General features: G+C 47.5%; 1 protein-coding gene across 4 annotated transcripts in view; it reads right to left on the minus strand.

Moving 5' to 3' along the window:
- Positions 1-1523: 1523 nt before the first annotated feature.
- Positions 1524-24999, minus strand: part of LOC306825562 (integrin alpha-11-like) — a 28563-nt gene continuing 5087 nt past the window's right edge. Inside the window, exons 2-30 of one of the 4 annotated variants that reach the window (XM_079346375.1) lie at positions 21896-22007; positions 19120-19229; positions 18105-18196; positions 17900-18014; positions 17191-17318; positions 15772-15920; positions 15542-15686; positions 15248-15413; positions 15072-15142; positions 13129-13273; positions 12760-12908; positions 12317-12460; positions 12024-12227; positions 11748-11878; positions 11376-11548; positions 8977-9116; positions 8782-8892; positions 8319-8404; positions 8035-8239; positions 7658-7756; positions 6377-6453; positions 5909-5992; positions 5483-5582; positions 5289-5402; positions 4956-5039; positions 4590-4700; positions 4294-4389; positions 2718-2831; positions 1524-2515 (exon numbers count right to left, since the gene is read on the minus strand). In XM_079346375.1, coding sequence (XP_079202501.1) covers positions 2435-2515; positions 2718-2831; positions 4294-4389; positions 4590-4700; positions 4956-5039; positions 5289-5402; positions 5483-5582; positions 5909-5992; positions 6377-6453; positions 7658-7756; positions 8035-8239; positions 8319-8404; positions 8782-8892; positions 8977-9116; positions 11376-11548; positions 11748-11878; positions 12024-12227; positions 12317-12460; positions 12760-12908; positions 13129-13273; positions 15072-15142; positions 15248-15413; positions 15542-15686; positions 15772-15920; positions 17191-17318; positions 17900-18014; positions 18105-18196; positions 19120-19229; positions 21896-22007 — 3536 coding nt within the window. In that variant the 3' untranslated portion in view covers positions 1524-2434. Of the gene's footprint in view, positions 2516-2717; positions 2832-4119; positions 4390-4589; positions 4701-4955; positions 5043-5288; positions 5403-5482; positions 5583-5908; positions 5993-6376; positions 6454-7657; positions 7757-8034; positions 8240-8318; positions 8405-8781; positions 8893-8976; positions 9117-11375; positions 11549-11747; positions 11879-12023; positions 12228-12316; positions 12461-12759; positions 12909-13128; positions 13274-15071; positions 15143-15247; positions 15414-15541; positions 15687-15771; positions 15921-17190; positions 17319-17899; positions 18015-18104; positions 18197-19119; positions 19230-20542; positions 20782-21895; positions 22008-24999 lie in introns of those variants that run through there. The other 3 variants (XM_079346374.1, XM_079346377.1, XM_079346376.1) reach the window with 3 other exon arrangements.

Genomic DNA, 24999 nt, shown 5'->3' on the forward strand with positions numbered 1-24999 from the left:
ACCCAAATATTGAAATCATGTTTACATGTCAGGCGCCGTGTCCACCTGGCGTTTACCCATGAGGAGAGACCCGGAGAGAAATGGCGGCGCCCAGTGCTCCACCAGCGCTGAAAATCTGTCCACTTCTCTGAGAGTTTCTGTCGACGTCATCGCCGCTCGTGTCCACGTTTGATTATTCTCCGTGGTTTACAGGCGGCGTCGCGTCCTCGCTCCGCGTTTGATCGCCAACAAACCTAGCAGCAGCGCTCGTACACACTGTTGTCATGGAAACGGGAGGGATGTGCAGCGTAGGGTCAGAAAATACGCCAGCTGGACACGGTCAGTCTCCTTTTATTCACCTGTTAAATATTCAGTTCTCTGTCACCAGCAGAGGGCGCCGTTTAGACAACAAGCATCTGAAATCTGATCAATGACCTGAGTCTGACCCCGATCCTGGTCCGGATGGACGTCGGGTCGTTAAAGTCCGGACTGAATGAAACGTGGATCGTTGGTGTCCTGACCAGGTGTGCGTGGAGCCGTCAGCTGTGAGGAGTTCCTGTGAGGGCTCGTTAATCCGTGAACACGCCAAAGCAAAGCTGCGTGTTGGTCTCGACCTGTTTTCACCCTGCAGGGAGGAGAGCGCCGTCGTCTCCTCTCGTCCTCACAACGCCAAGTGATGGACCGACACGCTCGCCGTCAGACTGAGAACAGATTCAGACGGATCACTGAAGTCTTCTGTTGTTTTTCTGGCTTTTCTTTTGTCATGAAGTTTGTTGCCAAATGATTAAATCTCAGTCTGTGGTTCAGTCTGACTCCAGCGTCTTTTCTCCACTTTTTAAACTGAAACATAAAATGGATTTTATTTCCCCATTTCTCTGTTGTCAAACTGTTTCTGAGTTTTCGACATGACCGACAGGTTGGTTACAAAAAAAAACTACAAAGACCTGAAGAAGTAACGTCTCGTCTTTAAGAAGATTCTCTGAAGTTTTAGATAAAACTATCTCCTCCTCTTCACGTGATAATATATAAATATATATAAACCCCTCTAGAACAGGCTGTCTCTGTAGCTTTAAATATGCAAATGAGCTGTGTCTGACCACGCCCCCTCTCTGGAAGGGCTCGGGTGTACTCTGCCTCTGGTCACTTCCTGTCTGCACCTGTACTCTGCCTCTGGTCACTTCCTGTCTGCACCTGTGCTCTGCCTCTGGTCACTTCCTGTCTGCACCTGTACTCTGCCTCTGGTCACTTCCTGTCACACCTGTACTCTGCCTCTGGTCACTTCCTGTCTGCACCTGTACTCTGCCTCTGGTCACTTCCTGTCTGCACCTGTACTCTGCCTCTGGTCACTTCCTGTCAGCACCTGTACTCTGCCTCTGGTCACTTCCTGTCAGCACCTGTGTGTCCAATCAGACTTCACGCTGTGTGTTTGCTCTTCCTGCCTCTCTCTCTCTCCTCGCTTGTTGTTCGTCTCTTTGGATAAAAGCGTGTGTGTCCAATCAGACTTCACGCTGTGTGTTTGCTCTTCCTGCCTCTCTCTCTCTCCTCGCTTGTTGTTCGTCTCTTTGGATAAAAGCGTCTCATGAATGATTTGAACTCCACGTTTTACATTAATCGTCTTTATTTCTGTTTTTATCACAAAAATCATTTCAACATTCAAATCTCCCGACAGCGCCACACATCCACAGTTTCATCATCATCACCCACGAGTTTATTTACAAAAAGTTCAAGTTTGTCTTTATACAACAAAAGTGCTTCAGATATGAATTCAGAAATAAAATACAGGAAGTGTTCGTAAGATGCATTTACAGCTTCCGTCAGTATAAAGGAGGAAACAGACTTCCTGTTACTCTCACTTGGTTTTCATGGTTTCATTCAGTCAAACGTCGTCAGATCCTCTTTAGGTTAACGCAAACGTGTTTTTTAGGGGCGGGGCTTCAGGGTCCCTGAGTGACAGGTGAAGGCTTGTGATGCATTCAGGTGATTCTCATCAACTCGTAAAGTCCGACGTTTTTCATTTCGACGGCGGAAAACAAAACAAAACGTTCAAAGCGGTCCGAAACAAACGATCCTGCTGCTCCGTCCGTACCCACCCCTTTCCCCTCAGAGGCCACGCCCCCTCACTCAGGGGACCGCAGCTCATCGCTTACATTGTGTAGGAGCGCCGTCGTCTCACGCTTTGAGTGTCGGCTGTCACACGAGGGGAACAATTCAGACCTGAATCCAAAGTTTTTTTTTTTTTTTAATCAATTCTAGTTTCAGTTTTTTATTTGTGTCCTTTAAAGTCAAACTTCTGACCTCCTGACCTTTGCTGCTTCCTTTTTAACGTCACGTCTCACATCACTTGAAGCTCTCGGTGGCGTTAAACTCCGCTCGGCTGCTCGAGTCCTCCTGAGGATTTAAAACACTTTAAAAGTTGACGAGAATCGACCGAAGCTGCGTCATCGTCGCCCGCACGTTATAGCTCCTCTGCTGCCTTCCCATTGGCTACTGGCTGCTCCTCCTCTTCCTGTCGCCTCCGTCTGTTGAAGAAGCCGAGCTGAGGAGGAAACAGAGATGAAGCGTCACATGACTGCGGCATTTTAGGATTCACTCGTTTGCCCATTAATCATAAATCTCTTCCTCTTGACTTTTTAAGGTCTTTAGTTTTTGTTGGGTGGGGGGTCAAACTTGTGTGTTGTTGTTGTTGTTGTTGTTCGGCCCTTGCGGCCGCCTGATGGTGGCGTGTGTGCGTTGATTACCTTCCACAGGGCCAGCACCAGTAAAGCCAGCAGCAGCAGGCCTCCCAGTGAGCTCCCCAGTATGATCCACACAGGGACGCTGTAATCCTCCTCCTTCCTGAGCTCCAGGATTATCTGCACACACAGAACACGTCCGCATCATCCACACGCTCAATCTAATCTGCTCCCCTCCGACCTCCCCACGCCGCCGACACGCCGGGATGAGGTGGGAAGTAATCCACTGGGATTAATCCACTTCACTGAGCAAACAGAGCTAATTAAAATCCTCATATGAAACATGAAATCAGCTTAAAGACAAGCTGAGACTCGTGTCCTGCTGATCAGCAGAGGACAGGAGGGACGACAGCGAGAGGCGAGGGAAGCAGGCCGGGCGCCAAAAGAAGGCCAGCTGTGTCACTAAAGACCCCGCCCACCCGGGGGACGCCTGCTCTTCTCCGTCTGACTGTCAGGATCATAAGAAGCATGTGTTGAAGGTCTGCAGCGTCACAGCCACCTGTGCGCTTTGACTGCATGTAATGACACAGAGCTAACAGCAGGTGGCAGCAAAGCTACAAACCTGCTCCAGCTTCACTCTGAACATGTTGAAGAAGAAGTTTTTTCACTGAGCAAAAAGAAAAAACACCTGTGAGATTATAAACTGACTTGAATATCAGTGGCATTGTTAGGACAGGAGGGACGGTTACCATGGCAACACCTCTAAAATACGTATCTGCTAACAGCCGGGACTTGTGCACGTGTAAATAGTGTTTAATGATTCTCCCTCGGGCGCCTCGTTTGTTGAATTGTTTTATCTTTTGAATAAAGAAAGTCCTCAGTGGGAACATGAATATAAATAATAAATATTCGACAGTGGGAACATGAATATAAATAATAAATATTAGACAGTGGGAACATGAATATAAATAATAATAAATATTAGACAGTGGGAACATGAATATAAATAATAATAAATATTAGACAGTGGGAACATGAATATAAATAATAATAAATATTAGACAGTGGGAACATGAATATAAATAATAATAAATATTAGACAGTGGGAACATGAATATAAATAATAAATATTCGACAGTGGGAACATGAATATAAATAATAAATATTCGACAGTGGGAACATGAATATAAATAATAAATATTCGACAGTGGGAACATGAATATAAATAATAAATATTCGACAGTGGGAACATGAATATAATAAATATTCAACAGTTTACTGAGCTTTTATCCAAAGCAGCGCACACATGAGATCTTTTAGCTTGGTTTAAATGTTTGTAAGTGAATTCTTTATCATGGAGATGAGCCGGCTCGCTTTCTGTTAGTTTGTGTTTCCTGTTTGTGTTTCCAGTTTGTTTCCTGTTTGTTTCCTGTTAGTTGGTGTTTCCTGTTTGTTTCCTGTTTGTTTCCTGTTAGTTGGTGTTTCCTGTTGGTTTGTGTTTCCTGTTTGTGTTTCCTGTTTGTGTTTCCTGTTGGTTTCCTGTTTGTGTTTCCTGTTTGTGTTTCCTGTTGGTTTGTGTTTCCTGTTTGTGTTTCCTGTTTGTGTTTCCTGTTGGTTTGTGTTTCCTGTTGGTTTGTGTTACCTGTCTCACAGGTCGCTCCTCCTGCAGAAACATGGCACTGGAAGCTTCCAGCTGGACGGACGCTGCGCTCACTAACTCCAAGGATCTGAAGCTCACCTGAAACAGTCACACGTCGGACACGTCTTTGAAGTTGCATGCAGAGTTTCAGAACATGCATGGTGTATGTTTGTGGACGACTACAGTTCAACAGGTTCTGAGTAAAGTACAAAGTTTAAGTTTAGAAAATTGCACAGTGAGGATTAAATAATAAATGCAGCGTTAACAGATAAATGTCTGGTTGATTTATTCCGGCTCACCGCCAGCAGAGCAGGAAGTTGAAGTTTTCCTCGGAGCGTTACTTTCAGCTCTCTGGACGCCGGCAGGTTCAGTCTGCACTGCACCGCCACGCTCACGCTGTTACTGTGATTCTGCACAAACACATGAAGACGAGACGAAATCAGAGTCTTTCAGAGTTCAGTCCTGCAGGCGCAACTGGCCCCGCCCCAAAAGTCCCGAGACCGTCAGAAAATACTTAACCGCTAGCAGGGTCAAAATGAAGACTTCCTTCTTTTTTTTTCTCGCCAACGACGTGAAGCAGCAGCTCCTCTTTATATGATTAGCTGAGCTAGCTAAGCAACAGCCACAACCCCCGAGACTGATTGACTGAACTGAACTTTACTCACCAGCTGTGACAGATGAGACAGATCCTCAGCTATGACCCGACCGCCTGCTCTCTGCTGAGGCAGCGTGCACTGAGACCCTGCGACCTGCTGAGAGGAAGAGGAGGCGGGGAGGGGTTTTAACTTTCTGTCATTAATTTCACGTCTTTGTCACGGGACAAACGTTCTCCAGCTTCCTCCCCGAGCCCAAAGATATCCTCGTTAGGTTCAATGTTGCCTGCAGGCGTGACCGTCTGTCTCTATATGTCAGCCTTGTGATTGGCTGGCGAACAGTCCAGGGTGTAACCTCGGCCAATGACAGCTGGGTTAAGCAGTTTTTTGGAGTTGTCTGTTTACCTGCTCGATGGTGTAATCTGTGATGGTCACCAGCTGGTTCCCCGATGCCGTCAGCGCCCAGACGTCAGCTCTGAACAGGATATCCTGCACCGAGAAGATGCCCAGGTTCTGCATCTGCACGCAGAGAAAAAGATGTGGATGAAAATGTGTCTTATCATCAGCTACACATGTGTTGATGTGTTTTTAATACTCACATAGTAAGTGAGGTTGAAGGTGGAAGAGCTGCTGCCTTGTTGCTCTCTGGATGAAGAGGATCCATCGGCTCTGATTTCAAATCGAGGAGGGTTCGGGTCTCTGAACAGGACACGAGAGGAGAGGAAGAGTCACATTACGACTGTCTTAAATATTCTAACATAATCTAAACAATAACATCTGAGCTGTGGTCCAAATATAACATGAATCAAGCAGCAGAGGAGGTTTGTGAATATACCAAACTTAGACTGAGACTGAATTTTATTGATCCTTTTGGGATGACTCCCTCAAGGAAATTTAGGTTCCAGCAGCAGATACAATAAAAAAATAAATAAAAATGTAGCACGTAACAAAAAGTAACAATATAAAGAATAATATAGCATAGCAAAAACACGTGTCTTTGCGTTTTGTGTTTATTGTTGTCTCACCTGGTGAAGAGGAGGTCAGTTTGATACTTGAGAGGAAGAAAGAGGTCATTAATGTTGTCGTCCGGGTAACCTTCTTCTCCTTCACTGAGAAACAAACGTTGAAAAAAGACTTGTGAGGACACCGTAATGATGAAAATATGACATGGGCCTCACATGGACCGAAATCCAGAATGAGTGTGTGTCCTCAAACAGTCTCCATGTGATCAGGTAGTTATCTACACTGAGATTTAATGAAGCACTGAAAGTGACACATTTATACTTTTATACTCATCGGGCCCCCGAATCATCATCCGAGCACCTGGGTCTCACATTGACCTTAATCCAGAATAAGTGTGTGCTCCCAAAAAGGTCGCTGAGACCTCGAGAACAGCGAGAACAGAGGGAGACTCAATCCATAGTTCAAACCTTCACCCGATCACGGAGTCCTCACATGAACACTGAACTCATTCCTCACACTCATTGTCTCACCTGCTGGTTGCCATGACGACGCGCACGTGATCCAGGAAGACGGAACGGCTGAACTCAAACTCCAGACGGAAAGACACCTGGACAGAGAAGGAGAGACGAGGTCTAAAAGCAAACTATGATACTTTATTATCTAACTATAAAACTTCATTAAGGAGCCAAACCGGACTGAACCGGACCGGACTGAATCGGACCGGACTGAACCAAACCGGACTGAACCGGACCGGACTGAACCGGACCGGACTGAACCAAACCGGACTGAACCGGACCAGACTGAACCGAACCGGACTGAACCGGACCGGATTGAACCAAACCGGACTGAACCGAACCGGATTGAACCAAACCGGACTGAACCGAACCGGACTAAATCGGACTGCTTGGTGGAAACAGGTGAAAGGTGTCATTTGAATATTTTAAATATTATTTTAAAGGACTCACTGTGTCTTACAGCGAGGTCAGTTTTTTCTCTTCTCTGTGTGTTTGTGTTTTTTTGCACATCCTCAAAGTGTCCCGTCACCTCTGTGAGCCGACTGAAGCTGTTTCCCTCGGGCTTCATCTCACCTCGTTAAAAGGAAGCTAACAACAATCTGCACCAATAAAGTGGACTTCATAGAGACAGTCATCTGTAAAGCGGGCCCTCTGGGGTCCTTACAGAGAGGGGCGGGGCCGCGATCCTGTTTACAGGACCCCCATTAGGCTAATGATGGATTGAGTCGATGTGCATATTCCCGCTCTGCTTAAACACTATCATTACACTGACTGGCTAACTGCAGTTAGATGTTCAGATAACAACTATTTAACAGGCTGTCACAGTTTGATGCTTTGACACGTTTCTTACAGTTTCTTCTAAAGATATTTATCGTATCTTTTTGTGTTTATTGGACAGGAAGCTGAACAGAGACAGGAAATGTTCGGATGAAGGAGTGTTGGGTTGACGTGCAGGAAATGGTCGAGGTAGGATTCGAACCGAGGACTAAAGGCTCTGTACGTGAGGGTACTCATGGAGAGTTTTGGAAAGTACCGGAGCTTTAAGATAACGGATCTGTTTAATAAATCAGCTTGGTAGGATAAAATTAAAACTTGTTCCTGGACCTAAAAGTTGCATATAAAATGTATTTGTGCAATTGAGACAGGATGTCAGAGGTTGCTGCAATTTTTCAGTAATTAAAAACAAGAAATCAATATTAGCTTCTTAGCTGTTCTCGTTTGGTATCTACACACAAACGTTGTTAAATCTAATGTCATGACGTTGATGAAGCACGTGAACACAAAACGCTCAGCCACCTGAGACAAGGACTTCATGAACGGAGCGCTGATGTTACAGCTCCTCTGATTGGCCAATCTGTCCTGGAAGAAGCACTCGATCTGAGTGTCTGACTGATCCTGAGGGGGAAAGAAAGAAGCCTCACGTTACAACAACAAATCAACTGATCTGATGATGCCATTGAAAGTTACTTCTTAAAGGGCAGCAGTTAAACAGAACAGATCGAGTTTAACTTACGAGTGTTCTTATTCCAACACACACCATCAATATGTTCAGTTTACACAGAACAGTTTTTTCCTTTCAAATATTTGTAGTTGAAAACAACAAATCAACATGTTGCAGATGAACAGCCTGATAAATAACTCTGTTTAAATGGAGGGCAGATTGTGTTTGACACCTTGACGATGAGGGTGGAGAAGAGGAGGTTGGAGGAGGTGGATATCTGAATGGATGCTCCGTAGGCGTTCTCTCCCTGATTCTGCAGCGTAGCAAACACCGTCAGCCTCCTCCGCCCGCTCTCCACCACGTACACCGAGTCCTCTGACGCCCCCCGGTGGCTGCACACAGACCAGGTGGCCCGTTCTCTGGAGCTGCAGAACTGCCTTCAGATGAAACGGAGGAAGTTACCCGCTCGGTCCGTCATCATGATAAAACGTGTGTGTGTGTGTGTGTGTGTCTCACTGTATCTGCATGAGGTCAGTGTGACTGTCCAGGATGAGGTCAGGAACGCAGGTGTCCTCCTGCTCACAGCCGTTCCAGAAAGGAAGCTACAACGAGAAGAAGAAGAAGCGTTTAACCCGAAATAAGACAAAAGAAAAGATGCAGTTCTTTAAGTGGCCACTAGGGGCAGTCTCCTGCAGGACGTCGATCCAAATAGATTCCCATTTTAAAATGTTCAACTTTGAGTATTCATGACATCAACTGTTTGGGCTGAATTTTTATACAACAACCATGTTAGCATGAAGTAAGGCTTAAAGGGGTTGGGGGCGTGGCCTCTTTGATTGACAGGTGGGATCTGCTCGCCGCCTCAAAGGGCTAATTCAGTGTGTGATCTAAACCCTCGGAGCGCTGTCCCCTCACTCCTCCGCGGCTCCACTTCTGTTTTAAAAGTTATTGTAACAGAGGAAACTTGACAAACTCTCACATCAGCCTTCAGGGTGCTCGGCCAATCAGGATCCAGCACAGGGCCCTCATCTGGGCTCTGCAAACCCGTCTCCAAGGCAACATGAATGGGACGTCCATAATCTGTCGTTTCCTGGAGAGAAACCAAAGATGAGTCTGACCCGCTAACGATTAGCTTGTAGTTTATCTGGGTCGTTGGGTTCTGTTGGGTTCTGACCTGGATGGAGAAGCCGAGGCGCTGGCAGCTCTGAACGCCGGCCTGCAGAAACAGACTCCTGGGCTGCTGGCGAGCTGATTCGTCCAGAACGGCTCGAGAAGGGAAACGCCTCTCATCCAACACGAGACTGAACCACGTGGCTGGGACAGAGAGGAGGAGAGATACAGACCGGTCTGATCCAGCTCACATTGATCCAGCTCACATTGATCCAGCTCACATTGTAAACAGAACAGAATTTACAGGTCGACCAGCTGACATGAAACACATGACGTCACCTGATCAGAGCAAATACAACCGTTTCCGTCTCTACAGACTGTCTGCACGCCACCTCTACAGACTGTCTGCACGCCACCTCTACAGACTGTCTGCACGCCACCTCTACAGACTGTCTGCACGCCACCTCTACAGACTGTCTGCACGCCACCTCTACAGACTGTCTGCACGCCACCTCTACAGACTGTCTGCACGCCACCTCTACAGACTGACTGCACGCCACCTCTACAGACTGTCTGCACGCCACCTCTACAGACTGTCTGCACGCCACCTCTACAGACTGTCTGCACGCCACCTCTACAGACTGTCTGCACGCCACCTCTACAGACTGACTGCACTGATACAAACGCACTGATTCTCTTTGCAGAGTCGTCTTCGCTCATTCTACGTCCCGTGTCACCTCAGGAGGCCCCGCCCCCTCCTGGCTGACACTCTGTGAGGTGCTGTGATATTTGCAGCAGTGCAGATGTGAGCCGTGTCTTTGTTACTGATTAATAATGTGATGAATTTGCTTCTTTTTAATTGGCTGCTGCCGAGTCAAACTCATCTGTGCAACTGGAGCCGTGTGTTTGATTCATGAGCAACACGGACAGCTGAAGTAAGCAGCTTCAGTCCAACGCAGCTCATGTGAGGAACGCCACGTCTGCACTTCAACAAATCACTGCAGCACATCTGAAAGGAAAGAGGTCAGAGATTCAACCGTCCTGTTTCCTGCATCCGTCCACTGAAGAGTGTTTGTTTGATACCATGTGGCGTGTTGCCGTGTGGACATGCATGCTCTCCCTCTGTCTGTCTTAATGTGTGTGTGTGTGTGTGTGTGTGTGTAATCTGCTCCAGATGATCGAGGGGAAGATGAGGAGAGGAAGGTATGAAGATATGAAGTGATGGAGCTGGGAGGAGCGACACACAGTTTCTAGACGGGCCTGGCTGGAGTTAGCATGTTAGCGAGGTTTCCATGCAGCCGGCCCACACATCTGCAGCTAATTAGTCAGAGACACGACACCAGCTTCACCGAGGAACAGACCACGACAAGACTTTCCACACACACGATACAATCAGGGAAAAAAACAAACATCTGGATGATTCTGAAGCTCTCTCCACAAATGTCCACACAGCTGCAGGACCGGACAGATTTCAGGTTTAATACCCAGAGTTCAACATTTGCTTTTTAGGAAGAGAAACAACAACCTGCTACTGAGCAGATAAGAATTTGGTGGCGAGTGTTCCAGTCCTGAAGTCTTATTCTTTGCACATGTTGGGCAGTAAAACAAACCACGTCATAAATAAATTGCTCCAGCGCTGACGTTCACTTTTAGTCCGTCCACTGAAAGTTGATGTTTTTGTCCCCGACAGGTTCAGAAGTGTCTGACAACACTACAGAGGAAGGGCTTTTGTTGCATAACACTTTACAAACACAGCAGACTCCATTGCAAAAACAACCCCCCAGTAATTTAACGATAGAGTCCGAAGCTTATTCCTTCAAAATAAAACTCAGTTAAAGTGCTAAAGCTAAAGTGAAGCTGCTCCTTTGTCCCTTCTGGGCCTCCGTACATGTGTGACTGTGTCTTCAGAGACTCCGTCCTCTGACTGGATTTTACTCTTCTAATATGTTCTGGTTGACTCGGGACGTTTCTGGGTAAGGAGCTGGTGTGTTTCCTCCAGCCAATGAGAGCGCAGCAGGTGAGTTTAGGGGTGGGTACAAAGACACGGTTGTAGCCGTGAAAAAAGAGAAAATACAATAATAGCGACGTGAAACACCAAGCGGATAAAAAATTGTTCCAAAACTTGTGTTCGCCTTCATCCACAGACGTGGAGTTGATCTACTTCCTGTTGGAGAGGAAGGTGACACCGTTAGCTTGTTCAAGCGTGCGTTAGCTTGCAGTGTAGCTACAAACGGTAAACATACGCACTCCGCCCTGCAGGTTCTTTATGTAACAAACACAGGAGTTCCTGATCTACCTCTGCATCAGACCCGCGATGATGAACCTGAACCTGCTTTGGAAAATGTTCCTGGACTTGGAGTTTACGATTTCGTCTTGACTCTCTTTGGTTGAATCTGAAACGACCAAGCAAAGAAGCGAAGAAGCGGAAAGCGGCTACTTTTTCAAACTGCTTCTCACACCTACCAACATCCGCTCTGGTCTTTGTCCTGGTCTTTGTCCTGGAGTCCAGAGTCAGGCACACGATGACAGACATGCAGGTGACCTCCTTCCCTCCTCGCCAACAGTCTTTGTTAAAGATGTTGACCTTCTCAGGTTCAAAGGTCAGCTTGGCCTGAATCCTTACAACACCACGAGACCTGTGGGAGGGCGTAGCCGACAATCAGGACCATCTTAGATGTATTTTAGACGTTACGTGTAAGAGATGATGAGCGACAGATTCCTACAGTGTTTCTGTCTGATTCTGCAAAACACTGCGTAACCGAAAATGACTTGCTACCATCAAGGCTACATTTCAATTGTGCTGGTTGTGTGTTTGCAATTGTGGGATGGTCTGACCAGACAATGACGGCAGCTCCCTGTGCTCCCACTGCGAGGTCAACCAGCCCGTCTCCGTTGACGTCCAACACGCCGTGAAGACTTTGACCGAAGTACTGCAGACCAGCAGAAAAACCAGCCGCAGACAGACGCTGCAGAGACAAGAAGAAGTCTGTGATTCCTTCTCAGGTATCGTCATGTGATCTCTTCTCAGGTATCGTCATGTGATCCCTTCTCAGGTATCGTCATGTGATCCCTTCTCAGGTATCGTCATGTGATCTCTTCAGCTTCACTCACCTGCCTGTACCGCCGTTTGATCGTTCTGTCCTGACCGTAAAAGACGTATACTGCCCCCTGGTGGTCGTCCTCCAGGGGTGCTCCTACCACCAGCTCCCGGAACCCGTCCCCGTTCATGTCGGGTATCTGAGCCAACGCTGAACCCAGCCTGGAGTTCTGAGAGCGCTCGGTAACCTCCAGCGCCCCCTGCAGGATGCAGGATGTCTGCAGAGAGATTGTTAAGTCCTCGATTTCTTTTCTGAAAATTCAGTATCGTCGTGTGTTTGTGTGTGTGTGTGTGTGTGTGTGTGTACCTGGGCTGTAACGGTGTAGATGTACACCTTCCCTCTCTCCCAGCCTCCGCTGTAGTACATAGGTGCTGCCACCAGGAGGACGTCTGTTAGTCCGTCTTCATCCACGTCCAGCGATAACAACTCACTGCCGAAGTACGACCCGATCTGTAACAACACAAACACAGAAGAGCATGTAACATAATGAATGTGACGTCTGTGAGCGACAGGGAGTCACAATAAATACAGAGACAAATTAAATACAGGGAGACACTGAGGACCACTATCTACGGGGAGACTGAAGGGACAAACTAGGAGATTAAGAGCGCGGTCAATGCCTAGTCAAACTTGATTGGCCCCCTGCTGTGCCATCCCCCCCACTGTCCCGCACGCCCGCGGTCACACTGCTCCAGGACTGTCTGAGCCCGATGTTCAGAAGACCAGAAATAACCAGCTCTGTGTGATACCTGCTCTCCCAGCAGCGCCTGCAGGATGGTCAGGTTTCCCGTGTTTCTCAGGGTGAAGACAATGACCTTCCCGGTGTGGTTGAACCTCGGCGCTCCGGCCACGTAGATCTGAGCGCCACGAGAGGAAATGAGCGAACCGACTGAGTATCCTGAAACCAGACAGGAACACAAAACCAGACCAAGTGAGGGTCAGACTCCACACATTCAAACGTTTGTTTTTCTGAAGTTTCTGAGCCGGAGAGCTCGGCTGAACTGTCTTCAACATCTCGGTAACAAATTCTCCTGAAACTCTGAGGAATGTTCTGGGTTTGTGAAAGAACCCGGAGGGGGAACATCTGAACTCAGTTCTCCTATTTAACTTCTCTTTACCCAGATATGCCGCGTGGTTCTTCAGCTCGTCTGGAAACTCGTCCTTGTAGGAGGACTTTGGTGGAACGACCTTCCCGTGTTTGGTCTCCTTCAGCACGGCGCCATTCCAGTCGTAGGCGCCGACCGCCCCGAGCAGAACGCCGTCCTGAAGACACAACTTTCATTAAGATGGAGAAAACTTTCATCCAGCAAAGGTTGTTCAAACCCTGTCCCGGTTTAAACCAACTACAACAATACACCATGCTAACAACACTGATTCATCTGTGTGTATGTCGATCCCTGTCGTCAAGGCAACGGATGTTTTAACCAATAGACAAACATCACCACTGCACCATGACTCAAAGCTCAACACTGATGCTTACAGCAATCAATCTCAGGGGTGCAGCTGTTGATCAGCTAGCTTAGCGTAACAAACAGCAAACAGCAGCTGCTGCGTGACGACAGGTCGGCGAGCTGTCTGTCCTCCATTTCCTCGTGTCCTTTGAACGTCATGTCCCTCTCTCTTCCTGTCTGAGGGGAAAGCCTACCGTTGTGAGGTGAACAGGCCAATCAGAAAGCTTTCCGGGCAGCGTGTCATGACATGTGTTGAGAAGGTGCTGCAGTGGTTATCTCTGTCCCCTCACAGCGAGGAGGTTCCCGGGTTGAATCCCTGTCTGACAGGAGCCTCTCTGTGTTTGCATGTTCTCAGCTGAGATCAGCTCCAGCGACCCTGAACAGGAACAGCGGGTAAAGGTAACGGATGAATGGATGGATGTGTTTAAAAGACTCTCAGGCAGTCATACTCTCTGATGGATGAAAAAGTCCTGACATTAAAGTTCTTGCGTTTTTGAGTCACGGTCTCGAGGGCCCAGTGAAGCGAGGATCCCAGCGAGTGACTGAATCTTTGGCCCCGAAGCGTCCCGGCTGCTGGATCTGCTCGTGGACAGACTCTGGGTCTGCAGCTTCTCTGGTAAAAGTCAGATCGCTGCTTAAGTCATCCTTCAGGTGGACGACGACTCTTTCTCAGATGACACCGTGTCGTCTGTTTTCCACATCGCTACCATCTCCATCCATATTTGTACCTTTTAGACCTGAGACTGAAGAGCAGGAAACACTTCTCATATTTGTCCGTGTGCTCCTGCGAGTGTTTTCTTGGCTGCTTCATGTTCAGGAAAACCATCTGCTCTGAGTTACTCTCTCACACACACACACACACACACACACAGTTTCCACGACAACATTTTCACTCCCGCTCGGTGGAACACGGCCCAATACGATTTCTCTCTGGATGAAAAACAACAGAAATATTTCTCCAAGCTTCCTACTCTGCAGCTTCAGGAATCTGCCAGTCTCCCAATCAAACCAGTATTTGATATTTGAGGACGACGTGACTTCCAGTATTTGAGAGTTTCATCTGTGGACTCTGTTTCTGTTGGACTGATATTCATCATAACACACAACTCGGCTTCTGTCCTCTGCTCATTTCAACTGGATCATGAAGTGTTTCATTGGAAAGTTAAGCAATCATAATCCTCGTATTATTTCTCGTGTGGGCAGATGTTGAATTCCTGCATAAACAATTAGCCCGTCCCTACACAGGCTTGCAGGATGAAGGTGTTCCAGCAGCACATCAATGAATGTCAAGAAAACAACGTAAGAGTCTCTTTTGTAAAATCATCTGACATTGTGGTCGCTTTAATGTCGCAGCAGCAGAGTTCAGAGTAGTGACACAAACATCATAAGATCTATACGGATAACTAATGATAGACTCTGATGCACTGTTCAAGTTGTGTCCTCCCAGGGACGACACTCGAGTCCCTCTGGGCCCTCCAACCAGTGTTTGGTTTTCAGTTTGTACCCCTAAGTCCCCTCCCACTATGTGGTGTATGTGTGAACATCCAGATCAGGAGGATTTCAGGAGCCGTCCTCAGAAGTGTTCAGGAGTGTAAACATCAGCGACTCACTTTGACTAAATGTGAGGAGAAACCGGCCTGAGCCATCTGCAGACCGAAGCCGCGCCCCTGACTGCTGGTTCCTGCAAAACCAACACAGCACAGACTTTAACAAGCATCACACCAACTGTGTTAACGTTTATCCACAGTGTCCCGACGACTCTAAAACATGCTGAGGGACAGTTTACCTTCCAGAGAGAAGATTCTCTCTCCCAATGCGTCCACGATGTCCTTCAGCGACGACTCATCAGTCACGTTGAAGAAGTGCTTCTCATCCGGGTCGCTGGCGATAAACTTGATTTCCTTCAGAAAGGCTTCAGGGTTGATCCCTCGACGGTTGTAATAACCGAGAACCTGAAAGAGTCGTGGAAGAAACAGTCGGGACCGGCTTTGAAACAAGGAGAGAGAAAGTTCTAGGTCGCAGGTGAGAAAGAAGTCAGGGCTCTGAGACGGCGTTTAAAAAGATGGAGGGACAGACTCACAGCGATGGCGTACATGGTGATGTTGTCCTTCTCGCTGTCAGTGACGGCCTGCAGCAGCTGCGGACTGTCGTGAGACTCTCCATCAGTGATCACGATCATCACCTTCTGAGCACCTGGTCGCCCTCCACGCTTAAACGCCTGAGACCTGCACGGCAAGAAAACGGTGACGGGCCGTGTGACTGAACCGGGTCGAGTCTATCGTGATGTTTTATCGTTTCAGTTGGCCGTACCGAGCTACATTGATGCCAAGCGCCGTCCTCGTCTCCTCGCCGCCCCTCTGGTCGATGCTCCTCGCAGCCTCCACCACCTCCTCCACCGTCTGGTACTCACCCAGACTGAACTCATGGACCACCGAGGAGCCGTACTGAATCACCCCCACCTGAAACCAGAACACCCCTCAGCTCAGTCCTGAACCTGAACCCGCCTGCTGACGCTTTTATCCAAAGCGACGAACATCAGAGAGTAAGAGCAACACAAGTGAGCACCTAGAGAGGAGGAGACGACGCCAGGAAGTGCAGACACAAAGTCTGATTGGACACACGGGTGCTGACAGGAAGTGACCAGAGGAAGAGCACAACTCTTTAGAGTTCTAAACAGCATCAAAACCATCATCATCATCTTCATCATGAAGGTCGTAGGTGTTCATACAGAGCTGGGTCTTTAGCTTTTTCTTAAAGGTGCAAAGAGACTCTGCAGATCAAATGGAGTTTGTTATTTCATTCCACCACCAGGGGGCGACAGAGGAGAAGACTGAGAAGATTGGATCAGGCGCCTGTCATTGGCAGAGTGTCATGGGCGGGTAAGCTACTGATGGCTTTTTTACTGCAGCAGACGTTTAAACTGAACGTCATATTAATCACATACTGCTTCAAACAAACGCTCATGTTTCATAGCTGGAGATGCAGAACAGTGAAGCTAATTAGCTCAGTTTAACAACAACGATTATGGTTGAAATACCTCCAGAGTCACGTAACCCTGAACTTTTGTTGTCTGAGCAGTTGATGCACCACAAGGAGGGTTAGCGTTTAACTTCATGTTGAAAGACAATCCTCACTGACCTCGAGAAATCCCACAGTCAAGTCTGAAAACAAGCTATTATAGATCATTAATTCAACAGAACAATCCCAACGTGTAATGAGTAGAAAGTGGCTCCATGGCAGCCGACCTGTAGAACTGAGTTGTGATCGTACGTTACGTGTTTGCATGCCTGTAGTTACATAGTTCTATTAGGGATAGAAATCTACATTTGTGCAAACTCTGAGCTGAGGACTTTTGAATGGATTTTTGAAAACTGCATGTTCAGCCAACGTTTCCAGAACAGAAGTGGTGTTGATTATATAAACGACTATTTTTGTTCCCAAAACTGTCACTCACTGTTTGCATGCTCTGCTCCCGACTATAAGAACCCGTAACGGAAACAAAAGATCAGCTACAGACATTGACCTCAGTGGGTGAAACTCTATCAACCACAAACATGTTTTAGGGCAGTCGGAGAGAGCTTGTGGTGAATTTCAAAATCTCCACTTTTTTTGGCGTTTAGCCAAAAAATTCTAAATATTTCCGAAAATAAAAACCACAAGACTCTTCTTCCCTATAACAAAAGCAACCCTAGTGGATGTAAAGTTGTTGAATATTGGTGCTGAACCAACCTGTGTCTGACCTGGGCCGATGTAGAACTTCTGCAGGATGTTGATGAGGAAGTCCTGGACCTCGTACCACGGGTAGATCGAGTTAGAACCATCCAGGACGATCACGATGTCCATGAACGTCTCACATCCTGGAACATAAGAAATAAAAAGTTGTTGGATGGATGGACTGATGGATGGATGCATGGATGGATGGATGCATGGATGGATGGATGGATGATGGATGGATGATAGATGGATGGATGGATGATGGATGGATGGATGGATGGATGGACTGATGGATGGATGATGGATGATGGATGGATGATGGATGGATGGATGGATGGATGGATGGATGGATGGATGGATGGATGCATGGATGGATGGATGGATGATGGATGGATGATAGATGGATGGATGGATGGACTGATGGATGGATGCATGGATGGATGGATGGATGGATGGCTGGATGGATGGATGGATGATAGATGGATGGATGGATGGACTGATGGATGGATGGATGGATGGATGGATGCATGGATGGATGGATGGATGGATGGATGCATGGATGGATGCATGGATGGATGGATGGATGGATGGATGCATGGATGGATGCATGGATGGATGGATGGATGGATGCATGGATGGATGCATGGATGGATGGATGGATGGATGGATGGATGCATGGATGGATGTGTGAGTAAATAAACAGATAAATAGATGTGTGTGTTACTCTGCAGGGCGGGTGTGATGGTGTGTGACAGTCTGAAGTTCCGGCTGACTCTGGTGCAGATCCCGGTGCTGTACAGAGAACTTCCACATTCATGAGACCAGAGAGGACCGCACGTCTGCGACGACACGAGGAGACACAAACGTCTTTATATGAAATCTTTCTTAATATCAGCGTCTCTAAATGTGTTTCTGTCCGTGTGACTCACCACGAAGCTGCCGTCTTTAGGGTTGGAGGTCAGCGTCATTCCCAGACGCATCTTCTCTTTCCTCTCGGACACGTTGTCCACAGAAAGCTTCCCTGATTATAAAACACGTTTCCCAGTCAGTCACATAACTTCACACTGTTAATAAAACATGATCTATGTCGCTTTCCCGCTCAACTGATCCCAGCTGTCACTGGGCGAGAGGCGTGGTTACACCTTGGACTCATCGCCAGCCAATCACAGGACTGACATGTAGCGACAGTGACACTACTCTGCCACCCGTGACATCCAAAACACAACCAGCTGTTTAACAACCCGCTTTTGTTTTCCATCCTGTCACAGTGTGTTCGAGCACATGTTGCTGTTTTCTTGTTAATTATTGTGGACACAAGTAGAAAAGCTCAGAGGACATTTCTGCACGTTGGACGGCAGACAGACGGAGACTCTGTCAGCTTCTTGTTTTGGCCCACAGGAGCCTTTTCTTCAAATTGCATCAACTCATAAACGTCTTATCCTAGCACGCTATTTTAGCACGCTATCTTAGCACGCTATCTTAGCATGCTATCTTAGCACGCTATCTTAGCACGCTATCTTAGCATGCTATCTTAGCACGCTATCTGAGTGAAAAGTGTCAGCTCAACATCTATGAACTCTGAAGACACAAGATTTTATCCGTGTTTCGAACCAAAGCTGAATAAAGGTGATGAAGTGAACAGTCTCTGTTGGGCTTTAGAGGAACCCGAGTCTCGTTAATTCAGAACCAAACTGAGCAGATTTTATTTACTCATGTGGATGCTCGTGTGTCTGATGAACTTTCACAAGTCTGTAAAGTTTGCATGACATGAAACTTCAGCCTTGTTCTTCTTGTGGTTGTTTAACTCATTCAGGATGTGCTAGCGCCTGGTGCTAATGAAGGAATGAAAGGATCTGAGCGCGGAGACGACAGCAGCTGCCATCAGAAGCCTGCTGTGTTTTTACTGTAATCCTTCAGTCCTCCTGCTGGGAGCACCTCACTCACCCAGCTGCAGTCTGGAGCAGTTCACAGAGCTCCTGGTGTCCAGCGGACATCTGTACACGTCCCCGGTCTGCTGCTTCCCTGTGGATTCAAAGGGAGCTCCAACCAGCAGCCTGCAGGAACACACACACACACACACACACACACACACACACACACACGGAGGCTCAGACAGTGTCACAGGCAGCAGTTTGTTTGCACATTAGGAACATCTGCTTGAGATCAGATAAAGCACCACAGATGGGGGTCCAGATGTGACCACTGAGCAAGTCGATCTTTTATTTCAGGGCGAAGCTTCGGACTTTATCTTTGAGCGTCTGATCAGTCAGGACGGGTGAAGTCCGCCTGCCTCCTCCGGCTGCACGGTAGTCCTCTGTCCCTCGTGCACTCGGAGGTCAGTCTGTGTTGTTGTTCTGAACACAGATTGTGCAGCGGCGTCCCGCAGCGAGCAGCTCCTTATTGTAAACAGCAGCACATGTGGACGGCGGCTCTTTCTGGGAAGAAGTCGTGAGTCACATTCCAGAGGAGATGCCGTCGCAGAGCGCCAACCGTCAATCTGTTAATGCGTCTCCGTCCACATCAAACAGCCGGAGAGCAGCGCCGATAAACCACATCCCAAACATCCTGCAGCCCCGCCTCCCGGCGTCTGACATCACTCCATCAGAGGAGCCTCAGACCTGTCCTCTCCTGCTTCTGCTTCACCAGCTATTAGAGACCTCATCACTGATTTCCTGTCGTGCCTTTCATCAGCCTGTAAAGACGCCGATCATCAGCCTGTGGTGGAGCGCTCGTTCCTCTGAGCTCCGTGTGGGACAGTCTCTCACACACACACACACACACACACACACACACACACACACACACACACACACACACAGAGGTCTTGATTCAGTTCCCACACGGACAGGTACGTGACCACAGACGTGTTCTCAACCAATCAACACGAACCCTGCGAGACCTCGGCCTGAGATCAGCGTCCTCTCACAGACCGAAGCTTTCTGACACTCCAGTGCCAGGATTCAGGATCTTATTGGACGAATTTATACGAACAAATCACAGGTCAAATACTGTAAGGAGCCCAGGACAGAGGTCAAAGGTCACAGGTCACAAGGTCCCAACACCCCGCTGCTTTATGGGTAAAAACATTTTTCCTGTAAACAATCCGATGAGAGTCTGTCGAAGTATCATCAGACAAACTGAGCGTCACTCATCAGGCTGTGTAGGAAAACAAGTCCACACACACACACACACACACACACACACACACACACACACACACACACACACACACACACAGAGTGAGCGATGGGCTTCCCAGAGGGAGTCTGGGGAACAACAAACCACAGCACATAGTTTCCAGATCCCCAGCTCAGCCTGGGGACGCAGGAGAAGCCGAGCTGGAGACAAATACTTTCCACTTGCTTACCTGCGACTTCAAAGGCGCACACGTTGTGTAATCCTGGAAGACTGCGAGGTATTTATCAGCGCCCAAATGTTTCCAGATTACAGCGGAGCAGCAGGAATGTTGCCCGACTCACCTGCAGCCGCAGACAGACAATAAAAAGGACAAGGAGCAAAGAGCTGAAGGTTCCCTGCAGGACGTCTTTTAAATCTGATCTAATTATTCTTTGATTCTGCTCCTCTGATCTTCAGAGCTCGCCGCATGGCCCCGCCGCACGTCACACGGATCCTTCAGACTGGAGAGGACACGAGGGTCTGAGATGTCAGAGCGAGGCAGAGCGACCTGCCAGCTTTCATGATGGGATCTGATATTCAGCTTCCTGTCTGAGTGTGAGCAGCCCAGGAGGTCATGAGCTCCCTGACGCCCGGCCTGCACCATCTGACTCGTCCCTGCTCCGACCTCCACCTGAGCGGGGAGGAACACGAAGGATCTGCATCTCATCACGTCTCCACAATCCCAGGTCTCTCTTTCAGCATAATGAGGAAGAGCTTTGTGAAGCGTCTTCACAGTGGACAGGAGGACGTGTCCCGGGTTCATGACCTGTTTGAATATGAACCTTCCTGTGATGCTCACAGGCACCAGGATGTAGACACGTGAAGAGGCCTCCTGTGATATTCTCTCTGCAGGTTGGAAACACGCAGATGAAGTAAGAGGAAGCAGACAAACACACACACACACAAACACACACACACACACACACACACAGACAGACGGCATGCCAAGGACAAACTGTGCAGGAGCCTGAGACAGAGAGACATACGATCAGATCCATCTCATGAAATATTCATTTATTTATCCACCACGCTCTGCAGAAATGTTCCGATTATCAGACACATCTCTGGAAAATGTGTCGTCCCGGACACGCTCCTGACATCTCCAAGTGATTCACTGACGCACGGCGCAGCGATCGACGAGCAGCTTTCCTGGAAACGTTCCCACATCTCAGGTTCATAAGCTCACTTTCCCAGGACAGAGACGCTGTCTGCAGTGTCCAATAAATCAGGAGCGATCTTTATGTTGAAGCATCCAGACGGGCCGGCTGTTTGTTCTGTCTGCAGCTGGAGGGATTTGGACCGAGCGCCGTCTCAGTACTCGAGTTCTCATCGGCACAGAGATAACGTCACGCAGCGACAGACAGACATGTCTGATGTGTCCTTGAGCAAGGCACACCAACCTGCTCGGAGCATGAATGTGTATGAATGGATGAGTTCATACTGATGGACTCTGCAGCAGCCTCTACCATCAGTGTGTGAATGTGAAGGTGTGAAAGTGCTTTGAGTGGTCAGACTAGATGAACTGGTAAACTGGTATTCTCACCACTGGCGTCCTCCTGCCTCGTGCTGCTGGACTCTGTAACCAAACTGGTTCTCTTTAGAACCCGAGAAGATCTTGAAGTTCTTTGTGTCGAAGTTGAAGCAGAACTGAAGATCTGAAACACAAAGGAAGGAATCAGCTCACAAACTGTCGTGTGTTTGATGAAAGGAAACAGAGTCCAGACTTCTTTTAAACAAGGGGGGGGGGGGATACTGACTTGTGCAGTTTCTGCACACACACACACACACACACACACACACACACACACACACACACACACACACACTAATGTGTGTATGTATTTAACCTCCCAATCTTCTCTGATCATAGCAGCATATTCTCATCAGTCATAATTCTTTATAAACTAATCAGGAGGGCCCCCTGCACCCCCCCCCCCCCCCTGGACGCGCCCCTGACTGGAAGCTCTCCAGTTTATTCAGTCACTTAAAGCGGCTCTTTCCACAGATCAACCTGTTAAATATATTAATTGTCTCAAATTGCAGGATTTCTGACTCATTTCTACACGAGCAGGACGTGGAGTGAAGTCAGACGATGAGAAATCCTCGACATGTCAAACAGGCTGCTGCACACAGAAGGTTTGTGTCCGTCACTTTAGTTAGAAAGTCTCTGAATAAATATCAGGAATATGTTTGGAACAAAATAGCTACTAAAATCACATTTAAGCTTCTGGAATCAAAGTCGCCTCTAAAAGCTGGAAACAAGATTAAGTTTCTTCCACTTTCCGTTAAGAAAGGAATCACTAAATCACACACAGGTGTTCTCCATATATTCCTTCACAACAGGTGCGTGTCGAGCCAAGTGAAGGGGAACACCTTCCAGTAATGGATCATTGTATATAACAGACGAATGAAATCAACACGTTTCATTAAGTTTCCTTTCTGAAGTTGCTGTAAAAGACTGGTGGGCGTTTAATGTGCTCCTTAAAAACCTATTAAACAAGGTTGTCATAGCAACAGCTTAATTCATTTTTTTTATTTGGTTATTTTTAGAGTGTAGAGACGTTTGTTGGTAAATCCAGTTTTAAACTTGGCCAAGACTGAGCGGTTAGGTTTATTAGCTACACTGCAGCACATACTGCTAGCAAGTTAGTTAATAGGCAAGTCAAAATCTGGCAATGTGTGTTGGATGGTTGGTTGGTGGTCAACGGGAAGTGGTTGGAAGTTTGGTTGGGGTATGGGTAATTGGTTGGTTGGTGAAAGTTGGTTAGTTGTAGTTGATAGTTAATGGATATATTTGTTTTCGTTGGATGGATGGAAGTTGGTTGGGGGGGATGGGTAGTCGGTTGGTTGGTTGGTTGGTTGATTGGATGGCTGGTTGGATGGTTGGTTGGTTGGTTGGTTGGTTGGGGGGATGGTTGGTTGGTTGGTTGGTTGATTGGATGGATGGTTGGTTGGATGGTTGGTTGGTTGGTTGGGGGGATGGTTGGTTGGTTGGTTGGTTGGTTGGTTGGATGGTTGGTTGGATGGTTGGTTGGTTGATTGGATGGATGGTTGGTTGGATGGTTGGATGGTTGGTTGGTTGGATGGTTGGTTGGTTGATTGGATGGATGGTTGGTTGGTTGGTTGGTTGGATGGATGGATGGTTGGTTGGTTGGTTGGTTGGTTGGATGGATGGTTGGTTGGTTGGTTGGTTGGATGGTTGGTTGGATGGTTGGTTGGTTGGTTGGTTGGTTGGATGGATGGTTGGTTGGTTGGTTGGTTGGATGGATGGTTGGTTGGTTGGTTGGTTGGTTGGATGGATGGTTGGTTGGTTGGTTGGATGGTTGGTTGGTTGGTTGGTTGGATGGTTGGTTGGATGGTTGGTTGGTTGGTTGGTTGGTTGGATGGATGGTTGGTTGGTTGGTTGGTTGGTTGGATGGATGGTTGGTTGGTTGGTTGATTGGATGGTTGGTTGGTTGGATGGGGGGATGGGGGGATGGATTGGTTGTTTTGTTGTTTTGTGGGTTGGTTGAGAAGTTGACGTTTGCTTGTTCAGCTGGTGGATGAATTTTGTTGGATGATTTGTTGTTTGGTTTTTGTGATGTCTGAGTAACGTAGTTTATTGACAGCATTTTGACTGCTGCTCCATCTAATTTCCCAGCATGGAGTTATTCAGTGAGTAAGCTGAGGCTAACATCTCAACCAGCATGTAGCAAACCTTTGTGGCTGGCAGTTTGTTAATTTGCTTTTGCAGCTTGTCAGTTAGATTCGAGTCAGTGAAGACAAGAAACTGAATCACCTGTCACAGATGATGAGCTCCTTAATAATCAGGTCACACAGAAAGTGTTGGATCTCTAACACTTAAACTGCAACTTCATCCTATTTTCCCATTTTGATTGACAGATTGACTTCGATACCCGGCGGTTCAGAATCTGTCCTTCATTTAAGAGGTGAAGGTGTTGAAAGTGAGCGTCTCCTTAAAACGCTTGACAGAGTAAAATAAACCTCCAATATCAAAAAGCCGTCACACTCAGACACCTCGCTCCCCTCTGTCCTCCTCCAGAGCTTCCTCTGGTCTAAATTAAGGGCTGACAGGAGGACGGCGGGAGGACTGGAAAGCCTGGACATGATGCCGAGTCTGAATGAAAAAAAAAGTAAAGAGCGAGGATAAATAAAGCAGATAAAGACGACGTCATGATACACATTTCCAAGCCGATTTTCCATGACAGGAAACGGCAAAGAGCCTGGAAAAGAAGAGGGAAAGGGATGATTTCATCCTCTCATCAGAGGTCCAGTATTAAATCTGTTCATTGTAATGATCACTGATAGAAGAAGAGAATGAATCACAGTTATGGAGATGCATTTTTCTTCTATTAGATCATAATGATGATGTTATTTATGTGGAAGAGCAAAAGGAAAAAACTGATCTCGGTCAAAATGCAACCTCCAGAAAAAAGGCAGCAAATACAGAGGTTTCAAAAAGCTGCAGTTCCTCCAGTGTCCACTAGAGTCTGTCTCCTGCAGTGAGTCAGTCTCCATAGAGCTCTATGTTAAAATGTCCAACTTTACAGCTGCAGTTCCTCCAGTGTCCACTAGAGTCTGTCTCCTGCAGTGAGTCAGTCTCCATAGAGCTCTATGTTAAAATGAAATAAACACGTTTTCAGTCTG

The sequence above is a fragment of the Symphodus melops genome, assembly GCF_947650265.1.
Source record: "Symphodus melops genome assembly, chromosome: 6".
Taxonomy (NCBI): Eukaryota; Metazoa; Chordata; class Actinopteri; order Labriformes; family Labridae; genus Symphodus; species Symphodus melops.